The 20,227-nt window shown below is 42.5% G+C and overlaps 2 protein-coding genes across 2 annotated transcripts in view; one reads left to right on the plus strand and one right to left on the minus strand.

The window, feature by feature from the left end:
• The window catches only part of LOC106815762 (putative carbonic anhydrase-like protein 2), a 13,294-nt gene extending 13,052 nt beyond the window's left edge, over positions 1 to 242 (plus strand). Inside the window, exon 10 of the mRNA XM_014820269.1 lies at positions 220 to 242. Within this exon, the coding sequence (XP_014675755.1) occupies positions 220 to 242 (23 nt within the window). The remainder of the gene's footprint in view (positions 1 to 219) is intronic.
• Positions 243 to 6,647: 6,405 nt separating this feature from the next.
• The window catches only part of LOC106815763 (aminopeptidase N-like), a gene marked incomplete at its 5' end in the record, with an annotated part of 25,044 nt that continues 11,464 nt past the window's right edge, over positions 6,648 to 20,227 (minus strand). Inside the window, 8 exons of the mRNA XM_014820270.1 lie at positions 6,648 to 7,859; positions 8,181 to 8,262; positions 15,941 to 16,081; positions 16,330 to 16,497; positions 16,909 to 17,019; positions 17,538 to 17,617; positions 18,035 to 18,238; positions 19,982 to 20,118. Coding sequence (XP_014675756.1) covers positions 7,704 to 7,859; positions 8,181 to 8,262; positions 15,941 to 16,081; positions 16,330 to 16,497; positions 16,909 to 17,019; positions 17,538 to 17,617; positions 18,035 to 18,238; positions 19,982 to 20,118 — 1,079 coding nt within the window. The remainder of the gene's footprint in view (positions 7,860 to 8,180; positions 8,263 to 15,940; positions 16,082 to 16,329; positions 16,498 to 16,908; positions 17,020 to 17,537; positions 17,618 to 18,034; positions 18,239 to 19,981; positions 20,119 to 20,227) is intronic.

Here is a 20,227-nt window from a genome sequence, read left to right on the forward strand (position 1 = left end):
ATAGATAGATAGATAGATAGATAGATAGATAGATAGATAGATAGATAGATAGATAGATAGATAGATAGATAGATAGATAGATAAATTGATAGATGTATTTTTGGGTATTTTTCTTTCAACCAAGTGGTCACCAACTGCGCGCTTTATTTCCCGGGCAACGCCGGGTGTCCTGCTAGTGCACTATAAGCACATTAATACTAATTTCTTTCTTTGTTGCAGCAAATGTACTGAGCAAGAGGTAGCCTGTGATGCCGCGACAATGCGTTACTGTTTCGATCACTGAACAGAGCTGCGTGCGTGCTGAGAGAAAGACAATGCACTGATGAGTAGTACTGATGACTCTCAGACGCCGCTTCAAAGACGTCACTATGGTCGCAGGATAGTGCTCGAAATCTTCCGTATTGCTGCCATCAAGTTAGCCAATGACCATCGCAAGGCGACTACAGATTAGTCAAGTCCGGCCGAGACGACGCGGAAACGTTCTTGCCGGAAATACACACCGGAAACACGATCGGAATAACAAACGCGTTCGTTCGTTTGTTTTACGCTAGAGAAAGCCTTCGACTCGACTATCAAACACTATCGGACAGAGGAAAGCGACGCAACACTTTGTACATAGGCGAGCAATTTTATAGACAAAGGGAACGATGCGGTTGCAATTTAGATGGATTTCAGCGGGATATTCTCATACTCAGCGTCATCTATCGGGATGTAATAGGATTATCGTGCTGCAAGCCCCTAAGGACTTAAAGGACTATAAAGAGGAAATGTGATAACATCCGTCTGAGCTGTTAAACACTGTTGCTGTGTAGGCGACTCACGCGTCTCCACATACATCGCAGTGTGCTTATACAACTCTTTGTAATTCTAAGCGAGTTTTTGTTAGCTCTGTGACTTTATCTACTAGATAATATATCTATTGGTAACTTGGTTCTGTTATGCATCAACAAAGAAGGTACAGAACCCCCCCCCCCCACACACACACACACACCTTCTCAACATTGGCTTTACGATCGCATATACAAATTTCACATAGAAATGTATAGATAAAATTTCGAACGAAATGTTCTCGAAAGAAGATATAGAAATAGAATTATCGAATATAGAACTATCGAAATCGAATTTTTATAGTGATGTACGTGATTGCCGCTGCGTACGTAAAATTTCCGTGAGTCGCGTACACGGCATCTGTGTAAACATAGTCACTCTCGATGTTCGGGAATGAAATTACTCCTCGTGGTCATTCATAGGTAAGCGTGTACGGAGCCCGTAAAGTGAAATAATTTCGATATTTCCAGTTTATATATATGCGCGGAAATGAGAGATTGCGTTTGCCCGATGACGTCCATCAAGTCAAAAGTGTTCACTCTAAACACATATGATAAGAAGAGCTAATATAATACCTATTATTAGCTCTTGATGATAATTATTGTTTCTGGTATATACGCATGCAGTATATATAGTATAGAGAGAGGGTGCGAGAAAAAGATGCGATTGGCAAAATACAGGTGCGTTTATACAAATACACAACACACACACCTCACGCGCGCGCTCACGCACACACACACGCACGCACGCACACACACACCACATAGCACGCGCGCACGCGCACGCTACGCACCAACACCACCACAACACATGCACACACACACACACACACACCACACACACACACCACAAACACACACACAAACAAACATCACACACTAGCACGCACACGCACGCACGCGTATACCCACACATAAAAATGCGCCTATTAATGCAGGATCGGCGCTAGTATCGTCATCATTTCATTCTCATCGTCGTCACCATCCACCGCATAAGCGAAACCTGTAGCTCACATTGTCGCGGCAATTTTATAGTCACAATAATCGCAATCATCGTCATCATCATTCTCATCATCATCATCATCATCATCATCATCATCATCATCATCATCATCATCGTCATCGTTATTGTTGCCATTGCTATCACAAACATCGAATAATAATGTACTCGTATTGTCAACCGTCCTAGATGTCTATATAGCTGTGTGCGACTGCTTGTGCAAGAGAATGCATCAACAGCATTTCAGTAAGATCAAACATTCAAAGCTTCAGTCGACGACGAAAACGACATCAGTTACCTTGACGTATCAGCTGCTCGAACGCGGTTGCTCGCTCTCGTCTGCAATAAATTATTACTTCAAGTTTTAGCCAACATATTGCTTTCTCTCGCGGGGCAATATTCGTACAAGAAATATATACCGCCGGGTAGTATATTTCATAAAGATTAGGTTTACCAGGCAATTACCCGTGGTCGTACCGCGAAATGGTGGACTTCAAGTTGATTGGGAGGTTTAACAAGCGATTTTCCTGGAGCGAATTCTTTATTGTAACTGCTTCATCGTCTTGGTCGTTTGTATGTCAGTCGACTCGGATAGATGAACCGTGTACATATTAATACAAGGAAAATCTTACAGTGGAAATCACCGTAAGAAGATATAAAGCCGTATTTCCGTAACTGTCCGTCACAGGTAATACCGGTAACTCACGTCGGTTCGGTAAGTGTACGTCGTTATTACAAAATGTTCCGTTTGCGGGACATTTTAACGTTAACCTCGTTTAATTAGTGCCGATAATTTCTCATGAGCCGTTCTAGTTTGTAACCAATTCGGGCAATCGTCATACGCACGTTGGCGATTCGATTACATTTGGAATAACGTGGCGAAAACATGGTGGGTACGTTTCTCTCTGTAGGTTAAGATAAGAATAACTATACTAACGACCATGTTATGCGACTTTATTCAGTCCAACTGTGGACTAAAACAGGAAAGATGCGTTAGGGACAATATTTTGCCAATTTATAATTGAAATACAAATAAGCGGATTTTTGTTCAACAGTACTAAGAGGGGCAAGTGTGGCATTTCGAACCCTTAATGACAAAATCTTAAAATAACTAATAAAGTGATAACGTTTAAACATACGCCTTATTTGAAGTTTTTGCGATACACTTACCGATATTAACGCATCGTGGTTAATTGAATTAAAATCAGTATATGAATGCTGCCGTCTGGAACGGATTTAGACTACTCATTCATTTCCTCCTCGCTCGGCCATTTGCTGCTGCAAAGAGAGTTGAGGCAAAAAGTTATACGATTGTCAATAGTTTAGGGTGAAACATTTACGGCTTTGTTCATGTAATAATAACCACGTACCAATATAATTAAAACGCATCCCGAGGTATCTACGCCAATTATATCGATTTTGTAGTAATATGTAAACGATTAAAGAAGACGTACTACGGTGGCCCATATGAACAAAACACAAAGTACCGGCGGTTAGCATGTTGGTCAAACATATAAAGTGCGAGACGAAGCAAATAAGTTTCAAGACAAACACATTTACGGACGCCAACTGGCAAACTTCATATTTAAACACAACAACATGTTCGCAAGTACGCAAGTAAACAAGTCTCGCAAAGCAACTAATTATCGGAGCAATACAAGTTTCCTAAACGGAAATAGATGGCAAGCACTAGCGCCCTCCACCACTCCCTCACCCATCGAGATTTCGTGTTCCACCCCCTAAACCCTCCCCTCTCACCCCTCCCCACCACCACCACCAATTTCCGTTTTGCAACTTGCTGTTTGCTTCGCTACTTGTGTTTGGTACATGCGTACATGCGTGGCTTGCCGTGCTTGTGTTTTGTTTATATGGGCCATCGTACTATACGCCCTGGTATGAAAAACCAAACAGGTTGTAACATCTCCAAACACGAGAACTAAGCTTTTGGTCGTATAACAGGCGCTTAAAATCTCGTTAATTGTTATGAAAATAAGGGCAAAATTACGGAATTCCGCTAATCAGGCGTATCAGGGTGTTACAAAAAAAGACGACCCACGGAACTGCGCGTCATCGATGTATGCGCGTCATCGATGCGCGTGGTCTTTCTTATTTCCTCTTGAAATACCCGATATGGTTATGCATCTAGTTCATGCCGGTTTGTGATTCGTGTACGAGGACGGGGTACAATTATTTACGCGGATGATCTCGGCAATAAAAAGACCTGCTTTTAGACGTCAAATAAACGACGTTATAACGATTAAAAATTGCAGATGAAAAGCATATATATATATATATCCTATATATTGCGATGAGTTCCGTAGTGGTATAGTCTTAAACTTTATTATATATAATTGTGTATAAACTGATGTTGGCACGTTTTGCTATCGTTATCTCACAAGTTGGTCTAATGGTGGCACAGGTGGCAGTCTGTAAGCAACGCCAGTATACGGACACGTGCGTGCGTATCGCGCGCTATACTCGTCAAATACAAAGTTACGATCCCTTTCTCCATAAAAATCATCCACAGTAACTTGCACCCGGCAAATCTCCACGAAGAAATTGCGCGAAGTGTAATGCACGTGAAAACGCGGCGGTGGAGGTAGGGGGTATGTTGAAGAGAGAAATGCCACATACATGACACGATTATTTCCTGTTTGTTAAAACTTGTTTAAATACATCATTATTGTGCATTAAACGTATTTTTATTAACTAAAGCGTTTATAGTTTCATTATGCGAGCATGTGTGTGTGATCGCGCGTACGTGCCGCGTCCATCCATCCATTCGCGGTGTGCATGTGCGTTGTGCGTGTGCGTGTGCGGTGTGCGCTCGTCTGTGCGTTGGTGCGCACTCGTTGTGCTGTGTCCATCTTACGCTTGTGTCGCGGTGTGCGTGTGCGCTCGTGTGCGCTGTGCGCTCGGGTGTGCAGTTGTCGCTACGTCGCCGTGTGTGGTGCGTGTCGGGTGTAGGCTCGGTGTGTGATGTGGCGTGTCGCGTGTGTGTGTTGCCCCATTCTAGCTGTGGTGTGCGTGTGCGTGTGGCGTGGGCCTTGTGTGCGTGTGCGCTCGTTGCTTTGTGGCGTGTGGCGTGTGCGAGTGTGCTCGTGTACCGTGTTGGGCGTGTGCGTGTGCGTGTGGCTGTTGCGCTCGTGTGCGTGTGCCGTGTGCGTGTGCGTGGTTGCGTGTGCGTGGTGCGTGTCGCGTGTTGCGTGTGCGTGTGCGGTGCGTGTGGCGTGTCGCGTGTGGCGTGTGCGTGTTAGCGTGTCGGGCTCGTTTGCGCGTGCGTGTGCGTGTGCCGCTCGTGCGCGTGTGCGGGCGCGTGTGCGTGTGCGTGTGTGTGCGTGCTCGTGCGCAGTGTTGGGTGTGTGCGCTTGTGTGCGTATGCTGCGCCATCTGTGTATGGCTGTGCATTGCGTTGTGCTCGCCATCTGTTTAGGTATCTGTCGCCCATCTTTTGTAGTGCCTGCGCCATACTGTTTGATGCTGGGGCATCTGTTTGTGAGCTGGCATCTGCTTGTGTTTGCTGTGCCCATCTGTTTGTGTGCCTGTGGCCATCCTGCTTGTGTGCTGTGTCTTATCTGGCTCTATGCTGTGCCCATTCTGTTTTATTATGCTGTGCTATCTGTTTGTGTGCTGTGCCTATCTCGTTTGTGTGCTGGTGTCCATCTGTGTGTGCTCGTGCTTATCTGTTTGTATTGTTGTGCCCGATTGTGTGTATGCCTGTGGCCCATCTGTTTGTATGGCTGTGCCCATCTGTTGTGTATCCTGTGCCCATCTGTGTGTATGCTGTGGCCCATCTGTTTGTATCTGTGCCCATCTGTGTGTATGCCTGTGGCCTATCTGCTTGTATGCTGTGCCTATCTGTTTGTGTGCTGTAGCCACTTCTGTTTGTGTGCTGTGGCCTATCTGCTTGTATGCTGTGCCTGCAAGCTGTTTTGTGTTGCTGTGCTATTGTTTGTATGCTGTGCCATCTGTTTGTGTGCTGTGTGCCTATTTGCTTGTATTGCTGTGCCCATTGTTTGTGTGCTGCGCCCATCTGTGTGTAATGACTGTGCCCATCTGTTTGTATTGTCTGTGCCATCTGATTTGTATGGCTGCGCGCCCATCTGTTTGTATGCTGTGGCGCCATCTGTGTGTATGCTAGTGCTCCATTGCATTGTAGCTGTGAAGCATCTGGTTGTGTGCTGCGGCACCATCGTTTTGCTTGTGCATCTGTGTAGTGCCCCATCTGCTTGTGTAGCTGTGCCCATTTGTTTGTTTTTTCGTTGTGTGCGCGGTCATGTGTTTGTATGTGGTTTGCCCATCTGTTTGTATTGCTGTCTGGCCCATCTGTTTAGTATGCGTGGCCCATCTTGTTTGTATGCTGGCAGCATTGTTTGTAATGCTGAGGCCCATCTGTTTGCTATGCTGTGATACTTTATGCTGCGCCCAATCTTGTTTGTATGTCCTTGCTGCCAATCTGTTTGTGTGCTGTTGGCCATCTGTTTGTAGCTGCGGCCCATCTGTTGTGTGCTGTGCCGTCTGTTGTATGTTGTGCCATCTGTTTGGTGGCTGTGCCTAATTCTGTTTGTATGCTTGTAGCCCATTTGTTTGTGTGCTGTGGGCATTTATGTTTGTCATGCTAGTGCCCAATCTTGTTTGTTAGCTGCGCCCATCTGGTTTTGGCATGCTGTGGCCCATCTGCTTGGCATGTGTACCCATCGTGTTTGTGTGCTGTGCCCATCTGCTTGGTGTGTCACTGTTTCTTCATTTACGGCATGTTTACAATAATTGTACGTTTCTCACATTTGAAGCCCATTATTAAAACGCGATAACATGCTACATGACGTTTCACTACGACTTTATTGAACGGCATACAGCGTCATTTGCTTTTTATTCACGTGAAGCACAAATATGTTAGCTCGTAACATGTAGAAAATCACGAGAATAAGCATAATCAATGGACGATGAACGTCATTGCGCCAGCATGATGTTTATCTAAATTTTAAACCATTCGCGTCAACAAGGTTTTATTCCCGTGGAATAACTGGAAAAGCTTAATGCGTGTTTCCACAGTAAACACATTCGTGAACCGACTGAGCGTAAGAAATCAATCGACCCCCAATGTCTACTGACAATCTAACAACTAATCACAAACTCAAATTTAATTTATTCCAATTCCTCTCAAACTAACAACGAGCGATTTCGCACCCCGGTTTGAATTAATTTGTGATTTTTATAATACATCATATTTACATGCGCGTACTAAAAACAATGTTAACGTAAAAACGATCTAGTAAATGCGATGGAATACTTAATTAGAATAATTCCCAACTAGGTTAGCCGACGGGATATGTCGAGAAATAACAACTACGTATACATATTAGAAAAAAAACGATCGACTCCAAGAACTTTGATGATTCATACAAAAAAATTGCAGAGTCAGCGAATATCGCAGACATCTTATCAACTTCAATCAAAGAAAAGTTACCGTCAACATTAACAATTTACACGTTCTCTAAGAACGAGAGTGACGAATAGCACGGACATACATACGGATAAGGTGTAATACGTCGGCAACCACATGAAACATTAAAAACATAGTATGCGGAAGAGGAAATATATACATGTAGGTGTTTATGTATAGTTAGCTCTTGTTGGATACCGGGTAACAAATCTGAATTGCAATTTGTGCCGCTCAGAGATTGTAAACAATATTAAAACATTTCTACATTTTAAACGTCACCATTTTCAATTAAAAACGTCTTTTATTAGTTTTTGTTCAAAATGTCATTCATGTTAATTCAAAACGTCTTTCCTTTTAATACAAAAATCACTTCAAAAGTATCTATCGGTCGCAGATCAATATCGCTCGGTTTAGTAAACGCCTCATAGCATAACTATCGACGATACTGATTCTTTTCGGTTACCCAATCTTCGATAATCTTTTCGTTCGCCTCCAACCACCGAACGTTGGCGCGCGTTTTCTCGATTGCTTGCCGCCACATGAGGTCGCCACCTCCTAGCCTGCCAAGAGACTTGACGAACGCTTCCAACTGCAACAGGGTGTATGTCAATGTTCGAATTAAAAACAAACACGTCATTTTTACAATGATGATGATGTTGGGCATGATGATGATGATCATGATTCTGACGAGGACGAATACGACGACGACGATTATGATAATTTTTCATAGTATTTTTTTATCCTACGATGTTGATTAATCATATTAACTATCTTGACCATCATGAGTAGATGATTAACATTTATTTGATTATTGTAATAACACGTTGAAGGGAGCAACGTTTCCCTTTTATTAATAACGTATTACAGGGACACTGCGTGGTATGGTGCTACCCACACGTCCACTACGTACCTCTTTCAGTTCCCATGCTGTGCTGAAATATTTAGTCACTCCCTTTATTATTCTTCTGTCGATGAATTGATTTTCACCATACCTAAAAGAAGAAATACAAATAAAGACTACCGTCGTGCATTTCTTAAAAGGGGAGTGTGTACTTTCTTATAGGCTACGTTATACGAATATATATATATATATATATCTAGACATGTGCTTTTCAAGACGATCGAGATAATACTTGGATAACACACACACACACACACACACACACACACACACACACACACACACACACACACACAAACAAACAATCACACACTAGCACGCACACGCACGCACGCATATACACACACAGTAAAAATGCGCAATAATGCAGGATCGGCGCTAGTATCGTCATCATTTCATTCTCATCGACGTCACCATCCACCGCATAAGCGAAACCTGTAGCTCACATTGTCGCGGCAATTTTATAGTCACAATAATCGCAATCATCGTCATCATCATCCTCATCATCATCATCATCATCATCATCATCGACGTCGTTTTCGTCATCGTTATTGTTGCCATTGCTATCACAAACATCGAATAATAATGTACTTGTATTGTCAACCTCCTAGATGTCTATATAGCTGTGTGCGACTGCTGTGCAAGAGAATGCACAACAGCATTTCAGTAATTCAACATTCAAAGCTTCAGTCGACGACGAAACGACATCAGTTACCTTGACGTATCAGCTGCTCGAACGCGGTTGCTCGCTCTCGTCTGCAATAAATTATTACTTCAAGTTTTAGCCAACATATTGCTTTCTCTCGCGGGGCAATATTCGTACAAGAAATATATACCGCGGTAGTATATTTCATATAAAGATTAGTTTGCATGCCAATTACCCGTGGTCTTACGCGAAATGGTGGACTTCAGTTGATTGGGAGGTTTTAACAAGCGATTATCCTGAAGCGAATTCTTTATGTACTGCTTTCATCGTCTTGGTCGTTTGTATGTCAGTCGACTCGGATAGATGAACCGTGTAACATATTAATAAAGAAAATCTTACAGTGGGAATCACCGTACGAAGTATAAAGCAGTATTTCCGTCAACTGTCGTCACAGGTAATACCGGTAACTCACGTCGGTTCGGTAAGTGTACGTCGTTATTACAAAATGTTCCGTTTGCGGGACATTTAACGTTAACCTCGTTTAATTAGTGCCGATAATTTCTCATGAGCCGTTCTAGTTTGTAACCAATTCGGGGCAATCGTCATACGCACGTTGGCGATTCGATTACATTTGGAATAACGTGGCGAAAACATGGGTGGGTACGTTCTCTCTGTAGTTCAAAAGTTAGCACCTACTCTAACGACTATGTTATGCGACATTATTCAGTGCAACTGCGGACTAAAACAGAAAGATGCATAGGGCATCCATGTGATTATACTCCGGAATATTTTTGCCAATTTATAATTGAAATACAATTAAGCGGATTTTTGTGCAACAGTACTTAAGAGGGCAAGTGTGGCATTTCGAACCCTTAATGACAAAATCTTAAAATAAACTAATAAAGTGATAACGTTTAAACATACGCCTTATTTGAAGTTTTTGCGATACACTTACCGATATTAACGCATCGTGGCTAATTTAATTAAAATCAGTATATGAATGCTGCCGTCTGGAACGGATTTAGACTACTCATTCATTTCCTCCTCGCTTCGGCCATTTGCTGTGCAAAGAGAGTTGAGGCAAACAAGCATACGATTGTCAATAGTTCAGGTGAAACATTTACGGCTTTGTTCATTGTAATAATAACCACGGTACCAATATAATTAAAACGCATCCCGAGGTATCTACGCAATTATATCGATTTTTGTAGTAATATGTAACGATTAAAGGAGACCGTACTACGGTGGCCCATATGAACAAAACACAAGTACGCGGGTTAGCATGTTGGCAAACATATAAAGTTCGAGACGAAGCAAATAAGTTTCAAGACAAACACATTTACGGACGCCAACTGCAACTTCATTTTAACACAACACATGAAGTAAACAAGTTGGCAAAGCAACTAATTATCGAAGCAAATACAAGTTTCCTAAACGGAAATAGATGGCAGCACTAGCGCCCTCCACCACCTCCCTCCACCATCGAGATTTCGTCTTCCACCCCCCTCACCCCTCCCCCACCACCAATTTCCGTTTTGCAACTTGCTGTTTGCTTGCGTACTTGTGTTTGCGTACATGCGTACATGCGTGCTTGCGTGCTCGTGTTTGCGTACATGCGTACATGCGTACATGCGTGCTTGTGTTTTGTTCATATGGGCCACCGTACTATACGCCCTGGTATGAGAAACCAAACAATTTGTAACATCTCCAAACATGAGAACTGCGCTTTTGGTCGTATAACAGGCGCTTAAAATCTCGTTAATTATTATGAAAACAAGGGCAAAATTACGGAATTCCGCTAATCAAGCGTATTCAGGTGTTGCAAAAAAGACGATTCCACGAACCTGCGCGTCATCGATGTATGCGCGTCATCGATGTACGCGCGTCATAGATGCGTGTGGTCTTCTTATTTTATCTTGAAATACCCGATATGTTATGCATTTAGTTTATGCCGGTTTGTGATTCGTGTACGAGACGGGGTACAATTATTTTACGCGGATGATCTCGCAATACAAAAACCGTGCTTTTAGACGTCAAATAAACGACGTTATAACGATTAAAATTTGACGATGAAAAGCAATATATATATATATATCCATATATATTGCGATGTAGTTGTAGTGGTATCTTAACTATATTATATATAATTGTGTATAAACTATGTTGCACGTTTTGCTATCGTATCACAAGTTGGTCTAATGGGTGGCACGTGCAGTCTGTAAGCAACGCCAGTATACTGACACTGCGTGCGTTCGCGACTATACTCGTCAAATACAAAGTTACGATCCCTCTCTCCATAAAATCATCCACAGTAACTTGCACCGCGCAAATCTCACGAAGAATTGCGCGAGTGTAATTGCACGTGAAAACGCGGCGGTGGAGGTAGGGGGTATGTGAAGCAAGAAATGCCACTACTATGACACGATTATTTCCTGTTTGTTAAACTTTGTTATAATACATCATTATTGTGCATTAAACGTATTTTTATTAACTAAAGCTGTTTATTGGCGATTATAGTTTTATTATGCGAGCATGTGTGTGTGATCGCGCGTACGTGCGTGCGTCCATCCATCCATGCGCGTGGGTGCTGTGGCGTAGTGTGCGTCTGTGCGTGTTGCGTGTGCGCTCGTTCGGTGCGTGTGGCGCTCGTGTGCTGTGTCATCTGCTATGTGTGGTGTGGTGTCTCGCTCGTGTGCTGTGCCGTGTGTGTGTGCCGGGTGCGCCTGAGTTGGTGGCCCAGCGCGGCCTGCGGACAAGATTGCGTGTGTGCGTCCCTGTGCGTGTGCGCTCGTGTGTGTGGCGATAGTTGCGTAATGGTGTGTGCATCTGCATTGTGTGCGTGTGGTGGCGTGTTGGCGCTCGGTGGTGCTTGTGATGAGCTCGAAAAAGCTAGGAGACTGAAAGGAGAACGTGTTGTGTGTTGTGCCACGGCGGGCTCGGTCTGTGGGCGTGTGCGTTGTGCTCGTTGTACGTTTGTAGCGTGTGGCTTGTGCGTGTGCGTGTGCGCTCGTGTGCGTGTGCGTGTCGTGTGCGTGTGTGGTGCGCGTGTGGCGTAGTGCAGTGTGCGGGCGTAGTGCGCTGGTGCGTGTGCGTGTGCGTGGTGGCGTGTGTAGTACAGCCGACGTGTGCGTTGTGCGTGGGTGCTCCGGTAGGCGCGGGCGGGGGGGTGCGTTCGTTGCGCTGCGTTGTGCAGTGTGCGTCTGCTGTGGTGCGCTCGGCGAGTTGTGTGGCTGTGTGTGCGTGCTTGTGGTATGCTGCGCATCTGTTTGTTGCTGGTGCCATCGTTGTGGTGTTATGTATGCTGCGCTCTGTTTGCTAGCTGTGGCCATCTGTGTTGTATGCTGGCATCTGTGTGTGTCCTGTTGGGCATCTGCTGATGTGCTGTGCCATCTGTTTGTGTTGCTGGTGGCCTCTGCTTGTGTTGCTGTGGCATTATCTGGCTCTATGCTGTGACCCATCTGTTGTGTATGCTGTGAACCTGATTCTGTTGGTGTGCCTTGTGCCTATCTGTGGGTGTTGCTGTCTGTGCATTGTTTTGGTGTCTGTGCTTAGTGTTTGTGATGTTGTGCCATCTGTTGTGTATGCTGTCTGCCCGCGTCTGTTTGCATGCTGTGGCCCATCTGTTTGTATCCTGTGCCACATGAATGTGTGTTGCTGTGCCTCTGTTTGTATCCTGCTTGCGCCATCGTTGTGTGTATGCTTTGCCTATCTGCTTGTATGCTGTGCCTTCTGTTTAAGTGGTGCTGTGCCCGATCTGTTTGTGCTGCTGTGCTATCTGTTGTATGCTGTGGCATCTTTTTGTGTTCTTTGGCGCCTATCTGCTTTGTAGGCTGTCACCATTCATTTTGTTTGTGCCTGTTTGGCCTTATCTCTGTCTTCGTATGCTGTGCCATTCTGTTAGATTGTGTGCTCGCTTGTGTGTATGCGGGTGGCCATATTTTGGATTGCTGTGCCATCTGATTTGCTAGGCTGCCCATCTGTTTGTATGCTGTGCATCTAGGTGTATAGCTGTGACCATCTGCTTGTATGCTGTGAACATCTGTTGTGTGCTGTCGCCCATCTGCTGTATGCTGTGCATCTGCTTGTTTGCTCTGCCATCTGTTTGTGTCTGTGGTCATCTGTTTGTTGTTGCTGCCATTTAGTTGTAGCTGCGCTCATCTGTTTGTATGCTGTGCCCATCTCTTGTATGCTGCGGCATCGTTGGTCTATGCTGCGCCATTGTTTGTTGCTGTACCATCTGTTTGATGCTGCGCGCCCATCTGTTTGTGCTGTGCAATCTGTTTGTGTGCATTGTGCCATCTGTTTGTATGCTGCTGCATTTGTTTGTGTGCTGGCGATCTGTTTGTTGTGTGGCCATTCTGTTTGTGTGCTGTGCCTATCGTTTGTATGCTGTGCCATACTGTTGGTGTGCTGTGGCATTTGTTTGTATGCTGTGCCATCTGTTTTGTGCTGCGCCATCTTCTTTGCATGCTGTGCATCGTCTTGCGATGCTGTTACCCATCTAGTTGGTGTGCTGTGCCCATCTGCTTGTGTGCTCACTGTTTCTATGTACGCCACGGTTCACAATAATTGGCTACGTTTGCTAATTTGGCAGCCCATTCATTAATACGCGACAATCATGCATAACCATGACGTTTCACTCGAGCTTATTGAACGGCTTACAGACGTCATGGTGCTTTTTTATTCACCAGTGAGCAATATGTTAACTCTGTAACATGTTAGAAATCCAGAGAATAAGCATAATCACCATGGACGATGAACGCCACATCGAGCTTGCGCCAGCGTTGATGTTTATCTATTTAAACATTGCAGTCACAAGGTTTTTTCCGGACATACTGGAAAGCTTATATGTCTGTTTCACAGGCTAAGGCAGTTATTCGTGAACCGGAGCTGAGCGTAGAAATCAATCGGCCGCAATGTCTGACTGACAATATAACAAGATAATCACAAACTCAAATTTACATTTCATTCCGAATTTCTACTCAAATAAAACGAGCGATTTCGCACTCCGGATGTTGAGATTAATTGTTTTTTTATAAATTACATCATATTGTACATGCGCGTACTAAAAGCAATGTTACGTAATAAACGATTAGTAAATGCCGATGGACAATCTTATTAAGATAGATTCGCCAACTTAGGGCTTCACCGTTGGCGAGTATGTCGAGAATAAAACTACGTATAGCGAGTATTAGGCCCAAAAAAACGACGTCGACTCCAAAGAACTTTGATGTATTCTACAAGAAATTGCAGAGTCAGCGAATAGCGCAGACTCTTACTTCATTCAAGAAAAGTTACCGTCACATTAAGCATTTTACACGTTCTCTAGCACGAGCAAGCGAATAGCCACGAGGCTACATACGGATAAGGGGGTATACGGGCGGAACCCACATGAAATGTAAAATAGTATGCGGGAGAGGAAATATATACGTAGGGGTTTGGAATATAGTTAGCTTCTTGTGCGATTACCGCGGGTAACAAAGCTGAATTGAAATTTGGTGACCGCTCGAGAGTTGTAAAAATATTTAAAAAACATGTTACATTTAAAGCGTCACCATTTTGCAATTAATAACGTCGTTTTATTAGTTTGTTCAATAGTCATTTATGTTAATAAAAGACGTCTTCTTTTAATACAATAAATCAGTTCAAAGTGTATCTATCGGTCGGCAGATCATATCGCGTCGGTTTAGTAACGCCGATTTTAACCCTAGAGACGTAATTAGATAACTATGCGACGAGTATTGATTCTTTTCGGTTACCAATTTCGTATCTTTTCGTTCGCCTCCAACCACTAACGTTGTGCCGCGCTGTTTTCTCGATTGCTTGCCGCCACATGAGGTGCAGCCAACTCTAGCCGTACAAGGAGCTACGAACGCTTCCACCGGCAACGGTGTATGGTCATGTTCTGAAATAAAAACAAAACGTCATTTTACATATGATGATGTTGGGCATGGGGATGATATGATCGATGATTCTGACGGAGCGACGCTACGAGCGAGCGCGGATTTTTGATAATTTTATAGTATTTTTTTATACCTACGATGTTGATTATATATTACATATGCTTGACCTCTGAGTCGGTATTAATCATTTATTTGATTTATTGTAATAGAACGTTGACGAGGAGCAACGTTTTCCTTTATTAATTAAAGTATTAAATGGGAAGCACTGCTAGGTATTGAGTGTACAAGTCCACTAACGGTACTTCGTTTCGTTCCATAGCATGTGCTGAAATCCTTGAGTCACACCGCTTATATTCTTCTGTCGATGTGGAATGTTTCCCCATACCTAAAAGAGAAATACAAATAAAGACTAAGTGTCGTGATTTCTTAAAAGGGAGTGCGTACTTTCTTATAGGCTACGTTATACGAATATATATATATATATATATATCTAGACATGTGCTTTTCAAGACGATCGAGATAATACTTGGATCTGTAGACAAACGCCAGAGGGAGTGTTAGAGTTACCTTAGACTTGTAGCAAAAGAGATGTCGTATTTTTGTCGAACACATACACCTGGGCTCGTACACGTGCGGGCGAGCACACATGTAGACACGCAAACTCACAGACGGAGGCGCGCACGCACGCACGAACGCCCACGCACGCATGCACACACGCACGGAAGCATAGACGCACAGGTTTTATGTGTTTCTATCTTTAAGTGTTTGCAATCATTTATATGTAATACGGCGTGTAGGTGGCGCTCGCATCTCTAGATTGACGACCGAACAGTAACTGTTTCCGTATTTCATACACTAAAAAAGAAGTTGTATACCAAGGGAGAGGGAAGAAACGTACGCTACTGCGTAGGATCATTCTCATTTTACATTTCAGCTGGTAGTCTAAGTAGTGAGATATGCGCACGTTATGGAACGCTAAGCGACATCTTCAGCCCGCCGCGAGCGTTCACGAACATAAATTTGCCTGTACATTTACGCGTAACCTCTACTTTCTACGTAATACCTGTATTCCATTGTATTCCATACACTACCCCTATTATACTATTATACTATATTCTATATTATATTATATTATTATATTGTATTGTATACCTCTATATAACTAACTTGTTTTTCGTTAATTCGTTGTATCTTTATCTGACGTAACGCCCTAAACTTACTTTTTCCTAATGTCTGCCCAATTCCCGACGACAAACTTCCACGCATAGAACCTTCCTTCGGCAGTCTGACTGACAGCAGAAATAACCTTCGCTACGTTACCACCTCGAATCTCGGGAGATTCAAGCGCCAGATTGAGGTATCTGCCAAAATACAGTCATGTAAAAACTGTGAATGCAAGAACGAAGACTCGTTATAACAGATATTCGGAAGTCTCATCGATACGGCAAAATACGGGGGCGATTTAAATTATATCTAGATATATATATTTGATTATATCATTAAATGCAAAATTGAATCGTCTCGCAATATTCTCGTAAGATGTATTGAAATATCTGCAACGTAACGTACATATCAGTAGGGTAACGGGCTTAGTTGTTAGCTAGCTCACCTATTCAGCAACCAAGGCTCCTTGCTGCATCCCATCGCCTCAATTAGCTTTGTTTTCTCGGAAGCAGAGCTAGTCTTCTCTAATTGTGACCACGCAAACTCCCATTCAACAACACCTAGCTGGCGTATAGCCGTGCAGTAGACAAACGACCTGTAGTTAGCCGGAACCCTATAAAAAATATGAAATATTTAGAGAAACAGCCGAGGCATCCTAGAAAAAAGAAAGAAATATATATTTAAAGAAACAGTCGAGACACAATATGCGCGTTTTTTTTATAGAAGCTATAATCGTACACTTGAAATGGGGAAATCAGGCAAGAAATGTGTCCCGAAAGATACAGCTTGCCATGATGAAGTAGAGCTAGAGAAATTACCCACCAGGTGTCGCGCATGCTGTTGTACTATCGTTAAGGATCGCTTTCTATCAAAATAATCTGATCTCTTCTATATAAAGGTTATATAAGGATATATATAAACTATCATAACTATAACGTAAAAGTACTTGTGCGACATAGTACTAGTACATTACCGTGTTAACGGTTCACGTAGTACGTATGGGAGCGTATGTGCGCCACGTTACCTATTAGAGTGAGGTGTGCGCATCCAGGCGCTATACAGGAGCTGTGCCTGGTACGTGCATTCACCGTGACCAAACTGACACGCCATCTTCAGAACTTCCGAGCGCATATTTCTGAAGGAAAGATACCCAAAACGTTTATATATATATATATATATATATATATATATATATACACGTCACGGTCATCAGCAAGCACCTAAACACATGCATATACACGCGCACGCACGCGTAGGTACGCGTCCACGTACGCAATGCATGACATTGAGTCGATATGTAGTTTATTTTTTAAGAAATTAACGCCGACATTGATATCTTGCTAACATTTTACTAAATTTCGTTATGACCTTGGCAACCCAGCCACCGATTATAGTTTATTTATATGAAACTAAATACAGTTACTGCGTATTAGCACCGCAGCTGGTCAGTAGGTCAGTCAGTGTGTGTGTGCGATGTATCGCGATCAGTGGCGTAGTTAGGGGGGAGCATATGGTGTAGAGATGGTAGCGGAGGAACCATTAAAATAGTAAGTCATCCACTATTTTGCGCAGTTCGCTGTTTTTGGTCCCCCTTGTTAAAAAAATCCTGGCTACGCCACTGATAGCGAGTATAGCGTTATTGTGGTTACGTACGTTTTAGCTGCTGCCTCGCCTTCCCGTTCGTCCCAGCCCAACAAGTCGTACTGCTGTTCTAGGAAATTCCTAATATATTTCTACGGTAAAGGAAAAATTTCGTTAATAGCGCGAACAACGCTGTATATTTTTTTATAAAAATTGCGGTACATTACATTGCATCGAATTCAAATAAACGTGGTTGTACCATTTGTCTGCTGCAGTGTATTTACCTATGACTTACTAGTATTATACATAGTTTTATTTACGAATTATTACCTATGTTGCCTTACTAATTAACTTATGTAACTAAGCGTATATAATTTTACGAATATCGCATAAGAGAAAATATGAAATTTAGAGGGTGGTTATGCCACAATTCGTGCAGATAGATTTTTGCCGTACTGGTGCCTACTATTACAATTACAATGCAATTACAATTACAATTACAATACAATACTCATTACAGTTACACTCGCGGGTACAATAAACTACAAACAATCATATCACACACCTACCTTGAATTCGCCATAGCCACTAGACCAGGCGAGTAGCCCACCCCAGTCTTTCCACGTATTCAACATCAGCTCCCACGGTAGGTAGGCCTTCTCCTTGTGCATGTACTCTGAGATGCGGAGCGCCGTCTGCTGGTCGAGGTAGCCCGCGCGGGATAACCAGTAGGCGTCGTCAATCAGGGTAGCTCGGTTGATATGGTGGATTGCCTGACAGCCAGAAAGGATCGCCAAAGCATTAATCGTGGCTATTATAAAGGTAGTCTAATCCCCGTCCTGTCAATCCCGCTATAAGAATAAGACGTAAAATTTTCCGAATGCAACGGAATGTTATCCAGCAAGCTACGCAATAAATATTTAATGTAGCTTTGGCTGCAAAACAAGCGATATCATTTTTAGTAAGAAAATCTCTTCACAAAAAGCATCCTAAACTTTCGCGCAAGTTGAAACCCTTCTGAAACATATCGTAACAGCTAAGTTAAATAAATAGGGTTGCAATTTTTTCTAGCGATGTACGACTGCTGTATTTTGCCAACATTAACTTGAATAAAACATAGTTGCATAAACAAGACTAGCGAGACCGCCATAGAAAAACCGGAGAGCGGGCGAGCAGGAAAGAAAGAGGGAAATAGCTTGAAAAGAGAGAGCGAGTTTTTGCCATGCGCTCGGGTAACTTCTAACAATCTTTAACGCTCACTTTCACAGGACACGCTAAAAAACCATGCAAAATTCGGTGATTCGTAGTCATAGAAACAAAATTTACTACAATAAAACGTTCAGGTATAGATACTGGGATAGTCGGTAATCAAACATAATATTATCAAGAGCTAATCATACATTATTATACTACATTACATGTTTTCTTCTACATGCTTCATTCTACGTACATTATTTCAAGTATTATTAGATATTGATATTAGGCAACTGTAAGGTAAGCATGGTACTGTAGCACTGGAACCAAGGACCCCTGCACCTTGGTAGACAAGGAGAACCACACGCATTATTTTATGTATAAACTCCGCTTTATTTTATTTACCCTTTAATACTAATCTCCGTTTTATATAACAAAGGAATCATTTAACTTCCTAAAACGGAACACTAACATTATGAAAAATAAAGAGCGCCTGTTCCACGATAGTCAAGAATTCTAAAGATCATATCAGGAGTGTCATAATATAGACTAATAGGTTCTATCACAGTATGAGCTTGAGATGGGATATCTCACCCGAGTTATAGATATCCCGTCTCATACGAACGTAGCGAGTATGAGACGTGTTTATCTATAATGAGGATAAGATATTTCCCATCTCAAGCTCATACTGTGATAGAACCTTTTTCTCGCATTTTTTTTACTTTTTATTGCAGAAAGAACATTTCAGTTCAAATAGTAATTCAATATTTTGCAAAATTTTCAATTTATTTTTGTTTATTTTTGTTTATTTTTTATTTTGTTTATTTATATATTTTTTATTTTTGTTTTTTTTCCCCAATTATTTTTCCCCATTAATTTTATGAGTATTGCCAAAAACTGTGAAGGTAACCCTTTACCTTGTAATTAAGGAAAATCATTGGATTAAAAAGTAGTGCGAGATAAACCCATCTCGGGGTCTGCAAGTTATCTCGAGGATTTATCTCGGTGGCTATCTCGGGGGATATCTCATACCTAGTATGCGAGAATATCTTGTCTATGTTATGCCTATGTTATGTCTATTATATCGTTATGTCTATATGTTTATATATGTTTTTATATGTTTATATGTTTATATCGTTATGCCTATGTTATGTCTATATCGTTATGATCGAAACTCCTGATCATATCCCATTGAGAGCATATAAACATAAACATGAGGGGTCACGTACGTTTTTATCCTATATAAGAAATCTAATACCAGAATAACAGCACAACCACTGGGTTGATCTAAACGGATAGACCACTCTCTCTACTTCACTCACATCTAGGTCATCGTTAAGCTGCTTAATCAGCCGCTCCCAATTTGCGCTGTCGTAATTAACTCTGTAGTAGCCTTCACGCTTTATGTTGCCTATAAACCATCCCGAATTCGATGGCAGGTCATCGCTGCTCAGGTTCACTGTAAATTATAGAGGCTGGTTAGACAATAATTAGGCGATATCACGCTCCGGATAACTTGGCTATCGAACTTTTACGATGGCTCGCAATGTTTTTTTTTCTGTTCGAAT

Source organism: Priapulus caudatus, unplaced genomic scaffold (assembly GCF_000485595.1).
Source record: "Priapulus caudatus unplaced genomic scaffold, Priapulus_caudatus-5.0.1 Scaffold1194, whole genome shotgun sequence".
Classification (NCBI taxonomy): domain Eukaryota; kingdom Metazoa; phylum Priapulida; class Priapulimorpha; order Priapulimorphida; family Priapulidae; genus Priapulus; species Priapulus caudatus.